Below are 21558 nucleotides of genomic sequence, written 5' to 3'. Positions count from 1 at the left end.
AGCAGGCGAGGGGAACATTTGGCCCTCCAGATGTTGCTGAGCGACATCCCCTAGCATCCCAGGCCACTGGCCATATTTGCTGGGGCTGATGAGAGTTGTTCTTCAGCAACATCTGGAGGACCAAAGACTCCCCATATCCACCTAAAATGTCTTTGGTACACATCTGAAACTACAATGTGTGAAGCAACCTTCAGGGGTGTGAGGCTGAGTTAAATGACTGCTTCTGAAAACTGCACAGCTGTTGATCCATTATCCCCCAAGGGTAATGTGCAGGCTTATGGAGTGGTGATTGTTCAAATTCCACATGGTGATGCAATTGTCTTTTTGCAGAAGCAAGCTGGTGTCAACTTTATTAGTTCAGGGAAACGTCTGCCTCCCAAACTCAGTAGCATCTCTCGGAAATTGTTTTCCTTGGAAGCGTGAATTACAGGGAGATGAGCTCCTCAATATGCTCAGAAGTAATTTACAGCGAATTCCTCGGCTTATCCACTCAGAAGTAAGTTCCACGGAGTTCAGTGGGACTTATTTCTAGGCAAGATTAGCACAGAACAGAAAAAGGCCAATGTTGCAATCGGAATTCTTATAAAAGAGTTTATAAGACACCAGACTTACAATAGATGCCATAAGTATTGAGAGGCTCTGCAGAGGTACTGTTTCTTCTTAACACCCAAGAGATCATCATCTTGATCAAGAGCCATCATTATCTTTATAAATGGTGGCGTTGGTGATGATGACAACAATTACTGAGGAGGTTATACAAGTTGAGCATGCTCAGTTGGCATGGGATGCTGACCTGGGGTGGGGGCGAGAGCAGGGTGATGGAGTGACAGGGAGAATGAAAAATCCAAGCCACTCTTCCTCTGGGTCCTGCATCTCGCATTTGGGTCCCTCCTCCAGCTCACTCCATTTCAACCCCAATTCTTTTCTGCAACCACGTTCATCTATCTCAAAATTTAGATACTGCTTGAATAAGTGGCTTACAAAAGCTGTGCAAAGATGAGCATTTAAAGAAATTGAGAAGAATTCTGCTAGATCAGACTGAAGACCTAACTTCTTAGTCCAACATCTTGCTTCCCACAGTGATCAGCAAGATACCTCCAGGAAGCCAAAAAGCACAGGGCATGAAGGGACTGGCCCTCTCTTGCTACTCAGTGGTATATTGCCTCTGAACTTGGAGGTTCTATCCTAGAAAGCAGCAAAGGGCCAACCACCCCTCCCCCTCCATTACTAGATCTCTGTTGCTTCTTGGAGAAAATATATTTTTTTTCACATACAAAATGAGAACTGAATCAAAGTGGAAATTAAAACAAGGCTGGGACTACTCTCATGCACCCAAAACCAGCGTTAAGCAGGATTGATCTCTCAGCTGGTGCATGGAGAAGTCAACCCTCCTCCCCCTACCTCTACAAGCCAGCCTTGACAGGTGGGCACCATCACCCACCTGTCAATCATTGATGTAATTAAGGTGTTTGGTGATTGACAAGCGGGCCCACCGCCTGTCATAGTTGGCCCATGAGGTTGCCAGTAGTGGTGGGAGATAGAGATGGGAAACCTTTTTGGCCTTCTGGGCCAGATCTTTGTTATACGGCAGTGGTTCCCCATTAGCCAAGTACTGTGTACCCCCTGTTTTTCAAAAGCCAAGCCATGGAAACCCTTCTTTTGAAATAATGGATATCTCTAGAGTAGTTTTTGTAATGTGAATTGTGCCACAGACCCCCTGGGTGGGTTACTCCCACGGGTCCTCAGGCCACCAGTTGGGAACCACTGTTATATGGCATTTGCTTTTCCATTTCATTTGATAAACCTGTCCTGTCATTGCAAAAGCAGACAAGGCTTCTCTTTCTAAACTCCTGATAGTCCAGAAAGCTATGTGCTCCACAGCGAAGGGAATGAACTTCCTTTTGTGGTGAGGTCACTTGGGTAAAGGGTAAAAAGGTTGCTGCTGCCTCCTAAGCAGGCATTGCTTCCTAGTGCCTGTATTAGCAAGAATTCTGCAACTCCCGTGCTGATGCACAGTTCTATTTTAAACTGCCGTACCCTGAGTCATGACAGTCTGGAGTAGTATTGCTTCCCTTGCGTATTGCTGTCTTTCCATGATTTCAACAGGGATCTTTCCTATCTCGGGCTCTTTAGCTAGAGATAGCAGGAATTGAACCTGACTCTTCATGTGTGGAAAGCTTCAGATCTTCCAGAGATGTGTCCCATTCCGCGCTCTGTTGCTGCATTGCGATAGTGAAGTGGAACCTTCAGGTTCAGAGGCAGTATAGTGCTAAATAACAGTTCCGGAGGGGCAGCAAGAAATGTGTGCAATTGCCTTCATGCCTTTAGCGTGGACTTCCCAGAAGGTACTGACTCTGCACTGTAGGTAATGAGACGCAGTACCAGTTGGACCTTTGTGATCCACAAGGGCTTTATTTATGTCACTGTGTCTTTTAAAATGCAAGTCTTTATACGCTCCAAATCCCCAAGTGTTTTGTAAAACTCCCAAACCGTCAATGAGATTTCTGATGCTGCTGTACTTACGTAGTTAAATTTATTTCAACATCTAGCCTATCTGAAGAGAGGTGAGGTGGGGTTTTTTTTGGGGGGGGGATGTATTTTTACATTAAGACCTAATTGGATAACAAAACTTATTTCTCCATGAGTTTTCTAGGTGGTTTAGAAATGGAAATTACTTTAGTTTTAAAACTTCAAGGCAAATGAGAATTAGAGATGAAAGTGAATCAAAAAAATTAATGCATTGACAAAATGGTCCAGCAACAAAGTTTTGCAGCATGGAGTGTTTCTGTTTAGGGTTACAACCAACCATATTCTTTACTGGGATAGCTCTTTTATTCCCCTTCCTTGGGTTTTGTCCAGTCCAGCATTCTAGGTCCATTGAGCATGCTCAGTCCTTATTGACCTGTTTTTAGGGTTCCCCCCTCAAAAAAATATTTATATGTCTGGAAATCAGGGTTCTCAAAAGCCTGATGATAATTCCTTTGGTGTGGATGTGTGCAGTTTTGGCTACATAAGGCTCTACATTCACAGAATGAGTTTGCTATTAGTATACAATGGTAGTTTGGTTCTCAAACTTAATCTGTTCTGGAAGTCTATTCCAAAACCAAAGCATTCCAAAACCTAAGCCGCACTTTCCCATAGAAAGTAATGCAAAATGGATTACTTTGTTCCAGACTTTTAAAAACAACCCCTAAAACAGCAATTTAACATGAATTTTACTATCTAACGAGACCATTGATCCAAAAAATGAAAGCAATAAACAATGTACTGTAGTCACGCAATCGATCCATCAGTAGCCGAACTGGGTTCCACACAGTCACAAAAACAAAAAAAGAGCTTCAAAAACAAAAAACGCAAAATAAATAGCAAAAACAGACAGACCTCAGCATAACACTCAAAACATAAGTGTGGCATTCAAATCAGAAGCATAACACTCAAAACGGAGCACATTCAGCTTCTGAAAAAAGTTCACAAACCAGAACACTTCTGGGTTTGCAGTGTTTGGGTTCCAAGTTGTTTGAGTACCAAGGTACCACCGTACAATATACTAGCAGTGTTGCTCAGGAATTCTAAGAAACCAAAAAATCAGTGCAATTTTGAAAGGTTCAGTTCGCCATCTTCATTCTAAATGGTGTCCAACTGTATCCAAACATAGGTGAAAACATGCTCCTTGATCTCGTGAACCATCCTGCAAAATACACTTACGATATCTTAAGAGAAGGTGTTCAAATGCATAACTTGCAACATTTCCCCCCAAATATATAGTAGATTATGTAGGAAAGTGCACAAAATGCCGGCTTTCTGATTTTATTCTAGCTGGCCCTTAGCTCTGCTTCGGTGGGTGAGCAGTATTTCCTGCTAATTTTCCAGGCTCTTCCTGTGCCCAGCATAAACCAAGTAGCAGAAAATGGAAACACAGCACTTCATGCCGCAGTAAACACTGGAAAAATGCATCTTGTGTCTTCGCTCTTGCATTACCCTGGAATTAACGTGAACGTCCCAAATCCACAGTGCGATGGGGCGACTGCGTTACATCTTGCTATTGCTTACGGTAATGCTTCAACCCTTTTTTTAATAAGTTTTGATTTTAAGGTAGTTCTGTCATTTTACAAGTGCAAGGAGGTAATACAGGTGTTTTGCCCCTCTTTCTTACGGCCAAATTAGAGGAAACAGTGGAGATTGTGGTCAGATAGAAGCAGCCCAGTGTTGGGGGGAAATTGGGAGTTGGAGGAGGTTTTTCAACCCTTTCTCCCTATGCAAGGGGTGGGGGAATCTCAAGATTGGGGACCAAGTCTCTCTGTCTGGGTGGAAAGCCTAGTTAGCGCTTCCCCAGCTTTGGGAAGGAGTTGGGAGGGCTCTAGGACCCCGCCAGAGCCCTCATGCCCCCTTACCTGCCTTTGGGAAAGCGGGGTTGGGGGTGGGTTTGGCTTTGCACAGGGTGTCATAGTACCCAACTCAACCACCCCCACATCCCAGGCCACACCCCCTCCATGGCCCTGCTTCATGCCCTGAGATTGCCTAGCTCAGGGGTCAGCAAACTTTTTCAGCAAACTTTTGCCCCATAAATAACCCAGAGATGCATTTTAAATAAAAGCACACATTCTACTCATGTAAAAACGTGCTGATTCTCGGACCATCCGTGGGCTGGATTTAGAAGGCGATTGGGCTGGATCCGGCCCCCGGGCCTTAGTTTGCCTACCCATGGCCTAGCTGGAATGTGCTCCTGAACTCTGACCATGCATCTTGCATGTCTGGATGGAGGTTAAGAGAGGGGGTGTTGGTAGAAACTAGCCAACTTCACAAAGGTAAACTTTACATGTGTTGCTCCGCCTATTTTTGCATCTGGCACCACCCACCACTGGCATGTGGCCCTTGGAAGGTTGCCCAGAAGAGAATGCGGCCCCCAGTTTGCAAAAAGTTCCTGCCCTGTGCCATTTTCCTGATGAGAAAATCATTCCCACCCATTTGCTCCCTAAAGGAAAGCATATGCATGCCATTATCCATAGGTCTTAATGGGGCAAATAACAGCTTTGGGCAGTGGTGCCATCCTGGCAGGGATTTGGGCAAATGTCTAGGACCCTACTGAATAAAATTGACAGGAAGATCCCCAAATGTAGCCATGGCGGCTTACCACATTTTAAAAGTTAAGTTATTGTTGTTAGCATCTGTCTGTCTCGAGAGACAATGGAGTGCACCTCTGGGGGTTAGACTGCAATCCTATATACCTGTTTACCTGGGAGTGAGTCCCACTTGACTCAGTGGGCGTTTCTTTTCTGTAAGCATCGGATTGTGTTATAAGTGATGTAATACACATTAATACACAGTGACTGCATGCCTGGCATCAGGGTGTGTGTGGAGAGGTCAGTTTCATAAACCACAGTGCTAAATATGCTACAGAATAGGGACACTGGGAACTCTACTCCAGCACTGCCATCTTAGAGGAGCTCTCTTATAAAAGTTTCTGTCTGCTCCCAGTGCTGGGTTCCTTTATCATTCAGGTGTAGGGGAGGGAGAAGCAGACTACATTGACAGTGTTAAGTAGATCTCAAAATACTTGTTGTCTGCCCTGTTTGACATGGAAAATTGTTATGCATGCTACATACTATACCACACATACCTGTCAGGTTGTTTGTTTGTTTTTTAAATCCAGAACATCTAGTCTTGTCCCTGCCCTGACCTTAAAGTCCCAACAGTTTCAAACCACAACAAAATTTAAAGACAAAAGATAAATAAATCACAAGTATTCTAAAACGTGCATTAATATTCCTAAAGGTCGTGTTAACGTAGACATCATAATTAAGATGCTTCCTGTTTTCATGTTTTAAGTCTGAAAGGTAAATTTGAAATATTTCACTTGGTAAATTCTAATCCGCACATCCGTTGCTAAGCTAGGTAGGAAATTGTTAAGAAACTTTCCTAAACCAGATAGATAAAATCAAAAGTCTTGGAAGACCTGGATTAAGTTCCTGAGAACTGAGCAATACAATTTAAAAATGCACACCAGGTAGCGGGTGATGGAGGACCTCTGTCTGGTACCCCAGAGTAAGAGTGGAGAGCCTCAAAACGTTGTGAGACTCCCAACTCCCATCAGACTCATCCAGCAAACAGGGATAGTGGAAGTTCCCAACACCTGAAGGGGCACTAGTTCCCCATTCCTGTCCTAAATTGTTTGAATTTGTTGGCATCCGTTTCTGGAGACAAGGGGGGCGTGCACCTTTGGAGTGAAGTCAAACTACTGCAGAGCATGCTAGATAAACTGTTGATATTGTTCTGTGTGAGTCAAGTTCGGGTGGTTGTAGAAAATATATTCTGTGCCAAAACACATTTACCTCTTTCTCTCTCTCTTTTAAAATCTATTTAGGGCACCTGGGAATTTGCTATTTGTTGCTGAATGCCACCGCTGATGTAGAAAGTCCCATGGGAGGGTTGACACCTTTGCAACTTGCCGAGATGTTTGGGAATGAAACTATAATCGCCCTTATAAAAATGTACGTAAAGAAATTTAAACTTGAGAATAAAATGTTTGCCTGATCATCTTGTTGAACAACATCCCATAGAATTTTTGAAAATATACCACCTATTTTAATTTTTCTATTAAAGCTTTTCCCCCGCACAAACTTGGGAGGTGAGTGTGTTTCTTTACCAATGGTTCTCCTTCAGTTATGTTCAATTCTGTTTTGAGTGCTTTATTTTATTTATCTCAATCTGTGGCTGCTTCCTGGTTTTCTTATATTTCTGGGTTCTCAGTTGTGATGGAAGGGACAAACTGCTGGTGGGAGAACAGTACAGTGGTGCCTCGCAAGACGAAAATAATCCGTTCTGTGATTCTCTTCATCTAGCGGTTTTTTCGTCTTGCGAAGCAAGCCCATTGACGGATTAGCACTATTAGCGCTATTAGCGGTTTTTAGCGGCTTATCTGCTGATCGGATCAGCTGATAAGTGGCTTAGAGGCTTAGAAAAAGGGGGGGGAGGAAAAAACCAGCAGGAACTCGCAAGACATTGTCATCTTGCAAAGCAAGCCCATAGGAAATTCGTTTTGCGAAGCACCTCCAAAACAGAAAACTCTTTCGTCTAGTGAGTTTTCCGTCTTGCGAGGCATTCGTCTTGCGGGGCACCACTGTATGCTGCTTTGGGGGCAAGAGCAAATTGACTCATGGAGAACCTGAGAACAGGGAAGGGAGAAAGGGTATAAGTGACAGCTAGTTCTGCCCTGCCTGGAGCAATTAAGTGAGAACATAAGAAGAGCTTGCTGGATCAGGCCAATGACCCACCTAGACCAGCTTCCTGTTCTGACAGTGGCCAACCAGATGCCTGTGGAAAGCCTGCAAGCAGGACCTGAGTGCAAGAGCATGTTTGCCTTCTGCAGTTTCCAGCAAATGTTCTTCAGAAGCATGGTTGGAGGCAGAGCAATAGCCATCATGACACAAGTTCTAGTATGGAGCCAGTGTGGTGTAGTGGTTAGGAGCGGTAGTCACGTAATCTGGGGAACCGGGTTCGCGTCTCCACTCCTCCACATGCAGCTGCTGGGTGACCTTGGGCCAGTCACACTTCTTTGAAGTCTCTCAGCCCCACTCACCTCACAGAGTGTTTGTTGTGGGGGAGGAAGGGAAAGGAGATGGTTAGCCGCTTTGAAACTCCTGAAGGGGAGTGAAAGGCGGGATATCAAATCCAAACTCCTCTTCTTCTTCTATCATGAGACCACGGGGGCAGATTTTCTTCACTTTCCACTTTCTCCATGATCTTAACTAAAAAGTCCCAAATGCTCATTGGAGCATTTCCTCATAGGAGACCTGGACCCACCATGAACCAGGGTGGAAGAGTAGGAAAGAGGTGAGATTTTTAGGGAGGGCAAAGTACCTGAGATGTTGGGGGAGAAGTGGGAAAAGATGCTAGGATGGTTGGGGTGGAAAAGAGAAGATGGGGGGAGACGTTCCCAGTATTTATCAAATTTAATGGACATTTACATAGTTTTGGAATATTGAGATACCAGACTCCTTTGCAGTGGGATTGAGGGACTGAATACAGTTGTACCTTGGAAGTTGAATGGAATCCGTTCCGGAAGTCTGTTTGACTTCCAAACCGTTTGGAAACCAGGGAATGGCTTCTGTTTGGCTGCAGGAAGCTCCTGCAGCCAATCAGAAGCAGCATCTGACATCCAGGTTCCAAAGAACATTTGCAAACTGGAACACTCACTTCCGGGTTTGTGGCGTTTGGGAGCCAAAACATTCGATTCACAAGGCATTTGGGATCCAAGGTATGTCAGAATGAGCCCCAGAATAAAACAGCTTTCGTTCCAGATGCAGTTGACATAAGCTGAGTAACATTTACAGGAATAGAGAGGCCGTGAAATCACATTATGCCGATAATGTACTAATATTGTCCTATGAAACTCCAGCTATTAACCCCAACAACTGATGAGTCAACCATTAAAGAATCATGCAATGGGCTTAAGAGCCAAGGGAAGTAAAAAACGGCTTGTCTCCTGTCTCCAGCTTTTTGAACCACTTGCTGTAACGTTGCATGATAACTATGTAAAATCCTGGGCATAGTTATCTGGAAGTAAGCTCCATTGAGCTCAGCGGTACTTACTTCCGATTGCATCAGTTCAGTTTGTGAAACAGGTTCAGCTTTAGCGAAATATTTTCAGCCAGCCAAAGTACAGCTTTTAGCTTTTAGCTAGAAACACAGACATCCTTGACCATTTAAACTGCTGGCATGAAGTAGGAACCCCATCCATGAAAAGTTAAGATGTATCCAACCTTTGCTTTATTGTTTAACTCATTCTCTGCCTTCCTCTATGCTAATCTGTCACAAACAAACTGGAATGGGTTATAATCACCTCATTCACTTGCCAGAGAAAGAAGGATCTGTCAATTCCCCTGGTGCTCTGGCAGATGACTTAATTGCTCCTGCTCTGGAAAAAAAGTATTTGAGCTGCATTCCTCTGCAATCCCTCTGTACTGCACCACAGAAGCTGATTACTAATCACTGCAGCCCTGATTTGTAGCCTTCTTGACTACAAAGATGGTTCATAGCATAGCAATCTTTCATTTGAAATCACAAGGTGGTATACAGTGAAATAAAATATTAAAATTACAATTTAAAAATAATCAGCAGCCAATAGGTTAGGGCATACATAAACTTAATGATCTGGAATAGTGCATTCTTGTTTCAATTTTGCAAAGAGAGCCAGTGTGCTGTAATAGATTGTTCAGCTGTGACCTGAGTAACCAGGGTTCAAATCCCCACTCAGCCACAAAGTTCACTGGGTGACCTTGGGCCAATCACTGTCCCTCAGCCTCTATCCTACCTCACAGGGTGGTTGTGAGGATAAAATGTGGAGGGAGAACCACGTACACCACCTTGATCTCTTTGGAGGAAAATATGGTATATAAATGTAATAAACATAATCATAACAAAAACAATAAACATCACTGAGAAATATGCTAGCATAAATTTCTCATTGATGTTTGCAGAATACCAGGTACAAAATGAGATGGGCAACCTAGTTTTTAAATCTTGGTTAGGACTCTTGTCTTCTTAGGGTAACAGCCATGGAGCAGTTAGAAACCCACATGCTAAATATATCAGAATCTGGGCTGCATAGTGAATTGTTTTCCTACACCGATGATGGTGTAAATCCTATTCTGGCCACAAAGGGAATGTAAAGTGCCAAATCCATCTCAGTTCCAGCACCATAAACCACAGTGGGATTTCATCAGGTATTTATTTGACTCCTGTATGCTTGCAGCTTCCTCGGAAAAATTCCTCTATTTAGTGTTTTTCCCCACTCCAAAATTCCTTCTTTGCCTTCTGAAATGCTGGGCTGATTTTCTCCACCTTATGCAAAATTAACGGAAAATATAGACTGCGTCCCATTTTCTTAATTAAAACACAGATTTTAAAAATGGTAACCAATCCTTGCTTCTACACAAGTCTTTGTTGTGCAGTTATTCTATGCTGCGAATTAATGTTTCATTATTCTCTCTATGAATGCTTAATGATCTTTCAAGATTATTTTAAATGTTTTCCTGGAAGCTCAGCCATTACAAAGCAGCTGCTCAATAACATATATATTTTATGCTTATATGTTTATACTGTATTTTAATATTCATTTGGAAAATCCACCCTAAAAAGTTGTGTTTACTCTTTATAACAATGTAGGAAGGAAGGCTTGTTAAATTGTCAATAACCTTCCTCCAACTGTGAGACATCTGTCTAATTAATGAAATTTAGTTCTTTTATGGTGTTATGAGTTTGACTGACTCAGTTAGCAGTAATGAGACGATTTGCTGGGGTTTTGCCTGACAGACTTGATGGGTGATTTGGGGACAAGAGAAAGGGGCTTCAGTGATCCTTAATGCTGCCTGGATTGCAATGTCTATCCAGGCTATGGGTTTTGACACACCTGAAAGAGTTTGGGGTGGGGGGGTGCAGAACAGAAAGTTAGAAACAAGTTTGGATTTGGGAAAATACAGCTATGTAAAATGTGTAGCTCAAGTCAGCTAGCCTCGGAGCAGATTGGTTTGTTGCTTTGTAGAATCTGAAGCAGCCTCATTCCACCTAATGATAGGGCCGGTCCTACCTGTAGGATCCATAAGGGAAAAGCTGGATTTGTGATGGTTTGGCTTGCCAAGTGTAACAAGCTCTCAGGGTACTCCCAGAAGGTTACCTTAGATCACAAACTGGTCATTCAGGTCTGATTTTTCTTTGTGCACATCTGGTAGGTTAGCACCTACACATTTACATTTTTCAGTCATAATACTCACTGGTGTGCAGCCACTTGCCAACCATACCAGTGGTTGGAGCTCACTCAGCCCCAAGTGCTTTCCTGTGCCTTCCCTCAAGTACTCCCGCACACCTCAACTACTTTTTTCATCATCATCATCATCATTAGAGCCTGATGATGCACTGTGACTGCAGTCTCGCAGCGAGGTAATCCCCCACATTTACTCTGTGGAGATTCTGAGTATCTGATATGATCCAGTATGAACGTGGCTTGTAGCCATCAGCGGATATAAGTTTACTTGTGTCACAGGAGCGTGCAATTCAGTAATCACACAATTCAAAATTGGAGTTAACTTATTATTAGCCAAAGCACAATCTCTACAGTCTTGGTGGAGTGCCAGGCCTAAAGCGCAGAGCAGCTCATTCCTGGTGGACTTATTCTATGAAAATCAGTTGCTGAGGCTGAAAGTCCTTGCCTCCTCACAGCCGTCTAAGTCCTCTCCTGCTCAAGGTTTTTTTCCAAGTAATTGGAGACTGCGCCTGCATGCAGCCAACCTCTCCTCCACCCTTTGCATGCCTCTTCTGGTTCTGGGAGACAAGTGGGGAGGGGAGGACTCTTCACCAGCCTGACTCATCTTTGCCTCTTGGCCTCCCTCTTCCAACTCTCCTGCTTCAGCTTCAGCCTCTGATTCCTTCCACTCTTCCTGCATAAATGACAAGTTTTTAGCTACCAGCTATTAAGTAAACAACACAAAATTAGAGTACAGTGGTACCTCGGGTTACACACGCTTCAGGTTACACACTCCGCTAACCCAGAAATAGTGCTTCAGGTTAAGAACTTTGCTTCCGGATGAGAACAGAAATCGTGCGGCGGCAGCAGGAGGCCCCATTAGCTAAAGTGGTGTTTCAGGTTAAGAACAGTTTCGGGTTAAGAACAGACCTCCAGAACGAATTAAGTACTTAACACGAGGTACCACTATACAGTAGTAATATTATTGCATGTGAAATTCCTCAATATAATCTGAATATGTTAAATTTCCTCACATGGGTAATAAACCATTTACTCAACCTTTATTAGCCTTCCCCTGAACAAAAAATTAACTGGAACAAATAATCCCAAACTGCAATAAAAGCAACAAAGTGAATGTAGGGAATCTGATCTGTTTGGAAAAAAATAATAAGCTAGGGCCTAACAAAAAGGATAGGAAATCTTTGGGCCCCTCAGAGACGAAATCTGAACTGTGATATTTGAGGAACACTTTGAACTTAAACAAGAGTGTCAACACAGCAGTAATATTTGTGAAGGAGCAATATAAAAAAACCAAAGAATAGTTCTCTCTAGGGATTAACAAAATGACAGTAGAGAACTTGAAAGGTATTCTGAGGAAGGTCAGACCCAGCAGTTTCTGAACTATGAACAAGGAAATATATATATATAGAGAGAGAGAGGGAGAGAGAGAGAGAGTTTTTCACACCTTTCATATCATCCTTCTACGGCACTTACAACAGAAATCATGGACATAGCACAAAATGGAAATCTTCTAAAACGCTTCAGATTAATGCTGCAGCAACAATCTTACATTGGTTACTAACAGTCCCCATCCCATTTCCAGTCATCATTTGCTAATCTCTCAATGTAAGGAGCTCAGTATAGGGAAAATAATAATTATAGGATTGGCTTGTCAGCCCTACTGTGTACACACAATACCTTTAAAGCACATTTTAAGGACATCTCCCCCCCCTAAAAAATAAATTGTAGACTGTCCCTTTGTTAAGGGTTGCTGGGATTTGTATCTGTGAGGGGTAAACTCACAGAAAGAGTGTGTTTGAATGTTCTTTAAAGGTATACAGTAGTATGTATTGGCTGCCCTAACTTTGCTAATACTGCACCCTGAGTGAGGAATTTTTTGGGCACAATCCCATAATATTTCTTATTATCACAGTAATTCATTCCCATACAGTTGCTTTCTTCTCTGTAGGTACCTGTATTGTTGTTGTTGTTATTCTATTATTATTATTATTATTATTATTATTATTATTATTATTATTTAGTGCCCCCTTTGTCTTGGCACCCTATGCAGTGGAACTGCCTGCACCGCCCCAAGTTTGGAACTGGCTGCAGCTATGGGGTAAACCAAAACTTTTTTGGGGTGCTAATGTTGTGAACCCCTCCACTGCAGGCTCAGGGTGAGTATATATGTGTACACAAACTATATAGCCCCTAAACTAAAGACACCAGTCTCTGCTATGTCTCACCCCCAAAAGGAAACATAAACCCAGAGTAAGCTCCGGGATCCCCTGGAATCTCGCACCGCTCCGAGATTGGGGTGCCAGGCAACTGGATCCCCGCAGCTTCCAGACTGCTCCTGATCACCTAAATGTTTGCATCTACATCCATGCAAGTAACCTCGCCTCTAGTTTGGCCTGAGTTAACACCCAGGTGGGGCGAAAAGTGTTTTTAAGCTTGAATTTAAAACTGCCGTGAGGCGACCCAGGGGTGCCAACTTGAATAAAATATGGGAGGCAAGCACCGCTCCGCATAATCGATCACTAGACACGGTGCACTATTTGAATGGCAATGCCGACCGACTTTGGGGGAACCCTGCACCCTCAAATATTTTATTGGAGGGCCGAAGCCCCCTCCTTAGTCCTAAGGAGCTGGCTCCTCTGACCCGCCCTGAATGAATAACAATAGCCGCCGTTGTTCAAACGACCAAAGGAATCGCTCGCGGAGGTGGGCGCTCTTTTGAGTTCCTCGGGCAGTTGAGGGGGACGGTTTTGGGTTGCTTCGCTTCTTCCCAGAGAAACGATGCGCTTTATTTTTAACGGCGATAGTTTCCCGAGCGATTGGGCAGCCTTGGGGAAAGGGGGAGCGGCGGCGGCGGCGTCCCTTCCTCGAAGGTCGCCTGAGGGAAGCCGCAGCAGCCCCCCCCCCCATTTCCCCCTCACGGAAACCCGGCCTTTCGGAGCGGCGGCAGCGGCGGCACTGCTGCCTTGTGGCGGAGCGCGGCGTCGAAGGAGGGCCTGGGCTTGAGGCGGCCTCTCCTCCTCCTCCTCCCTCCCACATAATATTTCTTTCTCCCTTCCCCTGCGTGGGTCACATGAGAAGGGGCGGGCGAGCCTCGCTAAGCAGCAGCAGCAGCAGCAGCAGCGACAGTCGGAGAAGCTCCGCTGAGGAGAAACGAGGCGAACGAGGACATCGGCGGCCGCCTCGGAGCTGAGGGGAGCCGGAGCCGCCGGCCGCCAAGCGCCCCCCTCAGGAGTCCGCGCGGGCTCCTCGCGACGCCTCTAACATCGCCCAGTGCTCGGCCAGCAGCCCCAACATGGACGAAGACGGAGGAGGAGGAGGAGGAAACGGTGAGTAGTGGCGGCAGAGGAGTTTGGTTTGGGAGCTTTATGAGGCGGCGGCGGCGGCGGCGTGGAAGACCATGTTATAAGGGGGACTCCCCCCTCGCCCTCACACGCAGAGAGACCAGAGTGCCTCTGAGCGTGTGCAGAGTTTCCCCCTTTAACGCAGGGATTATTAGACATTTTTGGGAATAGTCTGTCAGCTTCATCCAGGGAGGATCAGGGGAGAGATCTGTGTGTGTTTGGTTTGGGTCGCCCTATTTCATCCTTGCAACAATCCTGTGAGGTCGGTTGCCAAGTTGGGCGGTGTCGGTCCCAAGAGTGTGACAAACTGGAGAGCTTCTTATACCGGCGCAACTTGACTTCCACTATTTTGTTTACGTTTTTGGCTCTGCGAATTTTAATGCCTCTTGTTTGGTTAGTCTCCATAGCGAACATATATGATTTGGGCGATCAGCTGCATCCTTCCTGTCGAGGTCCAGAGCAAACTTGCCTGATACTTTAAAAAAAAAGAAAAAAACCTCTCTCTCTCTGTTTTGCTTTGGTAAATTGTACGTGTGATTCGTGTGTGGGGAATGAAACCAAGTACCAATTTCTCGCTCTCCCAGTTCTGCACTTGAGGGAGTTTAAAATCCTTTCCAACAACACATGATTACATTGTCATGTCAGTGAAGTGCATTTTGATTCAGAGAAGAATTGAATTGACAGGGTCAAGTATGCAGATATATTCCACCCTCTCAGAATAGTCTCCACACAGCTTGAGGATTTTTTTGGGCTTCGGTGGACTTCTGCTCCTGTTCCTGACACGTACCCCAAGCACAAAGATCACACCCTTGCCTTCCATGTTCTGGCCTGTTTCTATACAGTACTTGCAATCACCAATGAAGATTAAAGTCCTCCTTGCAACACCCGTAAGCATGCACTGAATTTTGGAAACAGCTGACTCCTTTTACTATGCTTTTGACCAGCCCAATTGTAATCACAGTTTTGAGGGACAGGCTGATTGGCATTAAGTTAACCATTTAGATGATTTGAGTGATGAGTGATCCTTGTTCTCCTGAATGACGCCAGTCACCATGTCCCTTGCTTCTTTTGTTGGCCCACTTCTCAGTTTCCAAATTTAGTTTTGCTATATGTCAGAGCTTGAGTTGGGTAGTTTGATCCAGACAGCCCAGAACTGTGTTGCTTTTTACTTTTTTGCAGGGCAGGGAGGAACTCTGTGAGCTGGCAGCTGCTGTCAGTGTGTGGGGCTCGCTAGCAACCTGTTGCAGGTGACATATAACAGTGACTGTCCTCTGTGGTGACTCTGATCCCTATACAACAATTTTTCCCTTTCATTTTACCATCGCAAGTATTACTATTTCCCCTACAGTTCCAATCCCCATGTGTTCCTATGTATGCTTAGTCCTTTGCAGTTTTATTTTGGCAACATAAGCTATTTTTTCATCCTGTTGCAGTGAGTGACCCCTTCCCCTAACTGAAGTAAGGCTCACCCCCTCCCAATAGCTACTCATACTGTATCATGTCTCCCATTCTTTATAACCACTTCCACTCTAAAAAAAAAAAAAAGCCCTCCTCATGTGTACCTCTTGACATGGTTTGTTCCTATCTCCTAACTGCACACAACTCCCATTCATGTATATTTTTCTCTGCCCCCACACTGTCGCCCACAGATTGCTTTTTCACATATTTATCAGTGCCTCTCGGGATGGGGTAGAGTACTGAGAGACATGAATATAATAAGGAGTAGTGAGTAGTTTTCAGGCTGCTGCCTGCTATATAAAGAGGAGTGTTGTTGAAGGAGGAGCTGGGTTAATTTTTCTGGCAAGGCAAAGCAAGCACTGCCTGTTTTGCTAATTCTAATGTAGGGATGCTGTTCTGATTGGGACTGTTCCATTCAGCATGGAGGACAATAGCGAACTCTGTGTCCTGGCATACCCTAACTTATTAATGTCCCCTTCCCATTTTCCCCCTTGAAAGGTCATCTGTTTCTGGAGGAGGAAAAATGAATGCATAGTGTTTAGGGGTTGTGTCAATGGTTGCAAAAGGCAAGTTAGTGATGCAAGATGAGGCCTGGGTATAAAAGATCCTATAGAAAGGGGAGAAGACTAAGGGACATTAGAAGCCCCATGGAGATGCAATGAACAGTTTCAAATGGTTGATTTGTGCCACCAGTAGTGTTAAGGTTGATGACAAATTGTTCGTTCTTTCACAGTGAAATCCTTGTGTGTTCTTTAGCCTGCCTGAAATTGTGTATACGCTTTGCTGAAAACAGTGTGTGATAGAAAGGTTAATTGTTTCTTATAGTTTGACTGCTGCCTCAGTCTAGGTGCAGCAGTAATTGCTAAGCAGTTTATCCAGTTTGAACAGGCATACAGTTTCCATAGACATTTGCTCAAATGTTTGTAAACACATACCTTTAAAATCTAGGGCGCGTATTTCATAGTGTCCTTGGGTACTCCTTCAGGCTGTTGAATTATAATGGATGTGCCCATAGTTTGAACATCATATAGGATTTTCAACAAAAGGGATTGGGTTAAGACATTTGAGTTAAGCTTTGCCTAATCAAGCAGCACACAAAGGACAGTGGTAATAAAATTGTAAAAGTAATTTATGTAATTTCAAGACCAAGACATTTTATCAAGAAGCCCTTAGAACAACAATGGGACCCTGTTTCCCTCCAGGTATATGCTAGACTGCAGCCCTGATCATCTTTGACTTTTGGGTATGTTGACCAGGGCTGATGTTAATTGGAGCCCAACAAAATCTGGAGGGTCACAGGTTCTCATCCCTGCTTTAGAATAAGGAAGCGGAATTTGTTCTGTGTTCCTTTATTTATATTTGTTGTGCAAATATATGAAGAGCTAGTTATGTGGCATGAGTAATAGTTGCATTATGATCTCTTGCACTAAGACTAAGAAGCTAGAATTCTGAAGCCAAGTGGGTGTGGTGTGTTTATCTTGACATAAGGAAAAAATGCTAGGATTAATCAGTGGCATGTTGCAGGAAGGCATCCTATAAACAAGCAATGCTGCCATTAACATTTCTCAGCAGTTGTTTCCTGAGCTGTTTAGTAGGTATTTGAGACTGTTCCTCCAAAAGCAAACATGTGTTTTTGGCAGTCCTGTTTTCTACAAACTAGGTAGGGGGTAAAATGTTAAATAAGCTGCCAAAATGAGCAAAGTTAGACTTTCCATATTTAAAACACTTTTGTGTAGGTTGTAGTATGTGTTTATAAAGAATAATGGGCTCCACATGCAGTTACCTAAACAAAAAACTTTTGAGACTGTCTCCTCCTTTATCTCAGCCACAGATGAAAATTGCCTTTTTGTGTCAGTTATGAATGATAAGGGGACTTAGAAGAACCCTGTTGGTAATTGTCACCCATCTTTAAAGCACTTCCCTTTGGAGGTTCTCCAGAACCTGAACCTTAATGTGTTCCAGTTTGATATGAATGCATAAAAACAATCACAAAAGTGTTAAAGCTACAACAAAAATATATTGAACAAATATAGTGGAAACTCTTCAAAATAACATTAGTTATTGTGTTGAACTTTACTAAGGTTTTGCACTTTATTGGTTGTTTTATATTTACTGCTCATAACTATACTGTTGATGGAAGATCTCTTGCAAATTTAATCAAGGATATGTAGCTCATCAGGCCCTGATTATGGGTCCAAAACTGGCAATCCAGCTGGTGGTGCTTCCTTGTAATGTCTGAAAGGATGGGCATTGCATACAGTGAGTTTGAGCCCCCTATTATTTTTCCAAGCAGGCTAGCATTGTGCTGTAAAATTTATTTGGGGAAATAAATTAACTGAAGACAATACAGAGATGATTTGGAGGTAAGGGGTTAACTGAAGAGGAGTTGAATTGATTTGGAGCAGGATCTGTTGGGCAATTAATGGAATAAATGAATGGAAGAGGAACTGATATGGGGTAATAATAGGGTGGCTTGCAAATGAATTAAATTTATCTGGAGTGATTTGGATGGGGTATTAGTTGGCTTGACTTCTACAACATTTGAACTCTAAATTTGCATATCCAGTAACATATGCAAATCTGTAAGGAAATAACAGCAAGCACACACTCCAAATACAGCCAGCTAGAACACCTAAAACTGTAGTAACTTTTACATATTTAACCTATAATAGTGTTGTGCCATGTGAAGCTACTTACTGGGGTTCTCCTGTTGCAGATTGGAGTTAGCAGTGGCTGAAGATGCTGAAGACTATTGACATAGAGTTAAAGCTGAATTTTAGTTGTGCCTTGTGCTTACCCCTCTGAATCAGTATCTGTTAGCTATATCTCGATGCTAACAGATTTCTTTGCTTCAGAATTCTTTGTGACATCTTTGAGATATTTGTGTCTCATCCTTACAGTGCAGAGCAAAATCATTTTTTTCTCCTGCCAATACCTTCTTTCTCCTTAAGAAGATCTGACTCCAGTTGGAGTTTAATGGCTCTGGCCTAAGCTATTCAAAGTATTTCTGACGAATGAAGATAAATGTGAGTCTTTGATATTGATGTGTACACACACACACAAACACATCCAGTAAAAGTAGATGGGAGTTTTTACACAAGAAAATTGCATCATTTGTACTTGTGGTACTTCTCTGTACAGTATTGGCAAAATATAAGGGTCTCATCTTGTAAACAGTGATTTCCTTGGTTTCCTTGGTATGCAGAACTTTATGGAAGCTAGTTCTTTCTTTCTCCTTCTAGGCCACAATTACTAATATATGAGGGTTGCTCATTAAAGATTTCCCCTGACCCACTTCCGGTTATTGTAGGAGGATGAAATTGAACATGTATAATGATACATCTCTCAATAGGTAATGTGGTAATTTGTAGCTCTGAACTCCTAACAGTTTCTCTGTTATGGGTGCTAACGTGGAGGAATGTCTGATAATGGAACCAGTTGAATGCAGAGCAGTCATCGGGTTCCTGTACTTGAAAGGGAGCATATCATGGGAGACGTTCAATGAGATAAATGGGACTTATGGGGAGGATGCCCCATCGTATGATGTAGTCAAGCACTGGCATTGTCAGTGTGGTCAGACTTTGGTGGAACGGCTCCCATTCCTGGTGACCACAATCTGCCATTGATGAAGACACCATCCGGCAAATGAAGGCCACCATTTTGGAGGATCGCTGCATAACTGTTTGCCAACTAGCTGCATATGTCAAAAGCAGTGTGGGCTCTGTAGAAAAAAAAATCCACGACCATTTGCACATGGGAAAGTGTCTGCACGGTGGGTTCCCTGGCTGCTGCTGCCTTTCCAGAAGCAGGAACAAGTCACATGCTCATGGGCTCCTTTGGCCATGTGTCACAAAAACCTTGATGACTTCTTCGCCAGACTAATTACTCAGGAAGAAACATGGGTCCATCCGAACAATGGAAGAACTCTGCCTTACCACCTTCAAAGTAGGCACGTGTCTAACTGCCAGTGGGCAAGGTCATGCTCACAGTCGTTTGGGACCAGTGCGGAGTAGTGATGATGGATTTCCTGGCAAAGGGTACCATAATTACTGGGACATACTACGCTTCACTGCTGCAGAAATAGCGGAAGGCTATCAAAATTGAGAGGCATGGTATGCTGACCAAAGGCACCCGCCTCTTGCAGGATAACACCCCAGTTCACAAATTGCATGTTGCTCAGATAGAAGCATGGTCTTGTGGCTATGGAATCCTTCCTCGCATCCCTTATTCTCCTGACCTCGCACCATCGGACTTTCACCTCTTTCCAACCATGAAGTTATTTTTGAAGGGCAAGCTTTCTCCAGACAATGAAATGCTGATTTCTGAGTCGTGGCTTCTGACGCAACCTGCCAACTTCTAAAGACGAGTTCTCCACAGCTGCATAAAGCGATGGGTGAAGTGTTTGGCTGTTGCTGGTAGCTATGTAGAGAAGGACTAATAACTGTGCCCAGTTTCGTTTGTCTCAGTCCATGGGAAGTACGCCAGGGAAAATCTTTCATGAACGTCCCTCGTAGTTAGTTGTATGTCAGCTAATTTGCAAGACAATATGATCCCATTTTATACAATTTATCTTTTGACCTAAACTATCCTTTTACTTAAGTAGAGATTAAATAATGCTAGGTTATGACAGACAATTATTTCTATTGAGGTCCTAAAGTAAAGTACTTGGAAATATATCCTACTAGTTTCACTGGAACTTCCTTTCCCATTATGGTCTTAGGGTTGATATGACAATTGGTGCTAATCATCTATTATGTTCTAATTACAAAGATCTCTGTATTTAACTGAATTTTTGAGATGATACTGCCTTCTCCATTGATTGCTTGAATTCTCATCTTTTTATGTAGATTCAATTGGAAGAGGCTTCCCATTAATCATAGCTCTTTGGTGCTGGTGTCTTTGAGTAATTGAAATCCTGGCATCCAGTATGGCATTTGATAGCAAGCTTTATGTTCTGTTAAAATTGTGAGTGTTTGTTTTGAGGATAGAATACTATCCTGAAATTAAGTAAGGACTCTTCTTGAATACAAATTCATAGTACAGTATGGCTTCAGTTATCTTGTGTACTGCTCATACTTGATTTATTGCTTCCCATCCCTTTGAAATAAAGTCTAAGATGCAGCTGCTTTATAAATTTTCTTTTTTTTTAATAAGAATTCCACTTATGTATGTTTGTTGCTGGTTTTTTGCACTGCTGTGAATGATAACATGCTTTTTATGTTTAAAAAAGATAACATTTAAATCCAGTGATGGAAAGCTGAAAATGGCAGAAACATTTACGATGTTGCCTACGATATGTCTACACATTAATCCTGAATTTTGGGAGTGCCTTCTTGGAGTGGGAGAAATAGTTGCTTGCTCATCCTGTTCTTGGTCTCTCTGTGGCAAATGTCTTTCTAAGAGTTCCTAGTCTGGTATTTTATTTTTTTGGCACAAGGCACCTGTTCCTGCAGAACTGGACTGAAGCTATTCCACTGAGAATGTGAGGAGTGGGAAGAGAATGCAGATTTAGCACTATGTGTAAATTACTTATGTTTAGGTTATAAACCAAGGTTGCTTTTGAAGGAAATAAAATTAAACATTTTAAAATAATTTGAATGTCTTACAGCTGTGGCTTATCTTTGTTTTCATCAGGAAAGATGAATGAATGCTGGAGAAAAATTGAGGTAAATGGCAGGTGGCATAATTTAGCCCCCACCCCCAGTTTTGTGTCTTGTACCAAAATGCAAATAGCTGCCATTCACTCAGAGAAAAACCATGTGTAATGCTAACAAATGGATTTTGTTATGACTTCATGACGGTCCTAATAATATTATTACCAATTGTAAACTTGGGAATTTTATCCTATGGGCCCACAAGACTACCTTTGCTTTTTAAATGCCTGGAGTACAGTATACATAATCTATCCATTCAGGGCAGAATCTGCAACCAGAGGTGGATAATTCTCTACCATCTGAAGATGGACTCTGCTTTTTCAGATTCTCTAACTGTTAGGTAATG

General features: G+C 43.1%; 2 protein-coding genes and 1 long non-coding RNA gene across 5 annotated transcripts in view; 2 read left to right on the top strand and 1 right to left on the bottom strand.

The window, feature by feature from the left end:
* FAM220A (family with sequence similarity 220 member A) overlaps positions 1–6617 on the top strand; it is a 29721-nt gene extending 23104 nt beyond the window's left edge. For 2 of the 3 annotated variants that reach the window (XM_082199512.1, XM_082199513.1), the window contains exons 5-6: positions 3817–4051; positions 6362–6617. In XM_082199512.1, the coding sequence (XP_082055638.1) occupies positions 3817–4051; positions 6362–6531 (405 nt within the window). In that variant the 3' untranslated portion in view covers positions 6532–6617. The remainder of the gene's footprint in view (positions 1–3816; positions 4052–6361) is intronic. The other variant, XM_082199514.1, reaches the window with a different exon arrangement.
* A 4374-nt stretch (positions 6618–10991) lies between these two features.
* LOC309519162 lies at positions 10992–12602 on the bottom strand. Its single transcript, XR_014213704.1, has 2 exons — positions 12309–12602; positions 10992–11432 (listed from the first exon to the last, which is right to left on the bottom strand). It is a non-coding gene; the product is annotated as an uncharacterized lncRNA (long non-coding RNA).
* A 204-nt stretch (positions 12603–12806) lies between these two features.
* The window catches only part of CYTH3 (cytohesin 3), a 74815-nt gene continuing 66063 nt past the window's right edge, over positions 12807–21558 (top strand). The window contains exon 1 of the mRNA XM_082199848.1: positions 12807–14085. Coding sequence (XP_082055974.1) covers positions 14052–14085 — 34 coding nt within the window. The 5' untranslated portion in view covers positions 12807–14051. The remainder of the gene's footprint in view (positions 14086–21558) is intronic.

Source organism: Podarcis vaucheri, assembly GCF_965113315.1.
Source record: "Podarcis vaucheri genome assembly, chromosome: 14".
In the NCBI taxonomy this organism is placed as follows: domain Eukaryota; kingdom Metazoa; phylum Chordata; class Lepidosauria; order Squamata; family Lacertidae; genus Podarcis; species Podarcis vaucheri.
Note: the sequence above shows the minus strand (reverse complement) of the source record. Positions and strands in the feature narration are given on the sequence as shown.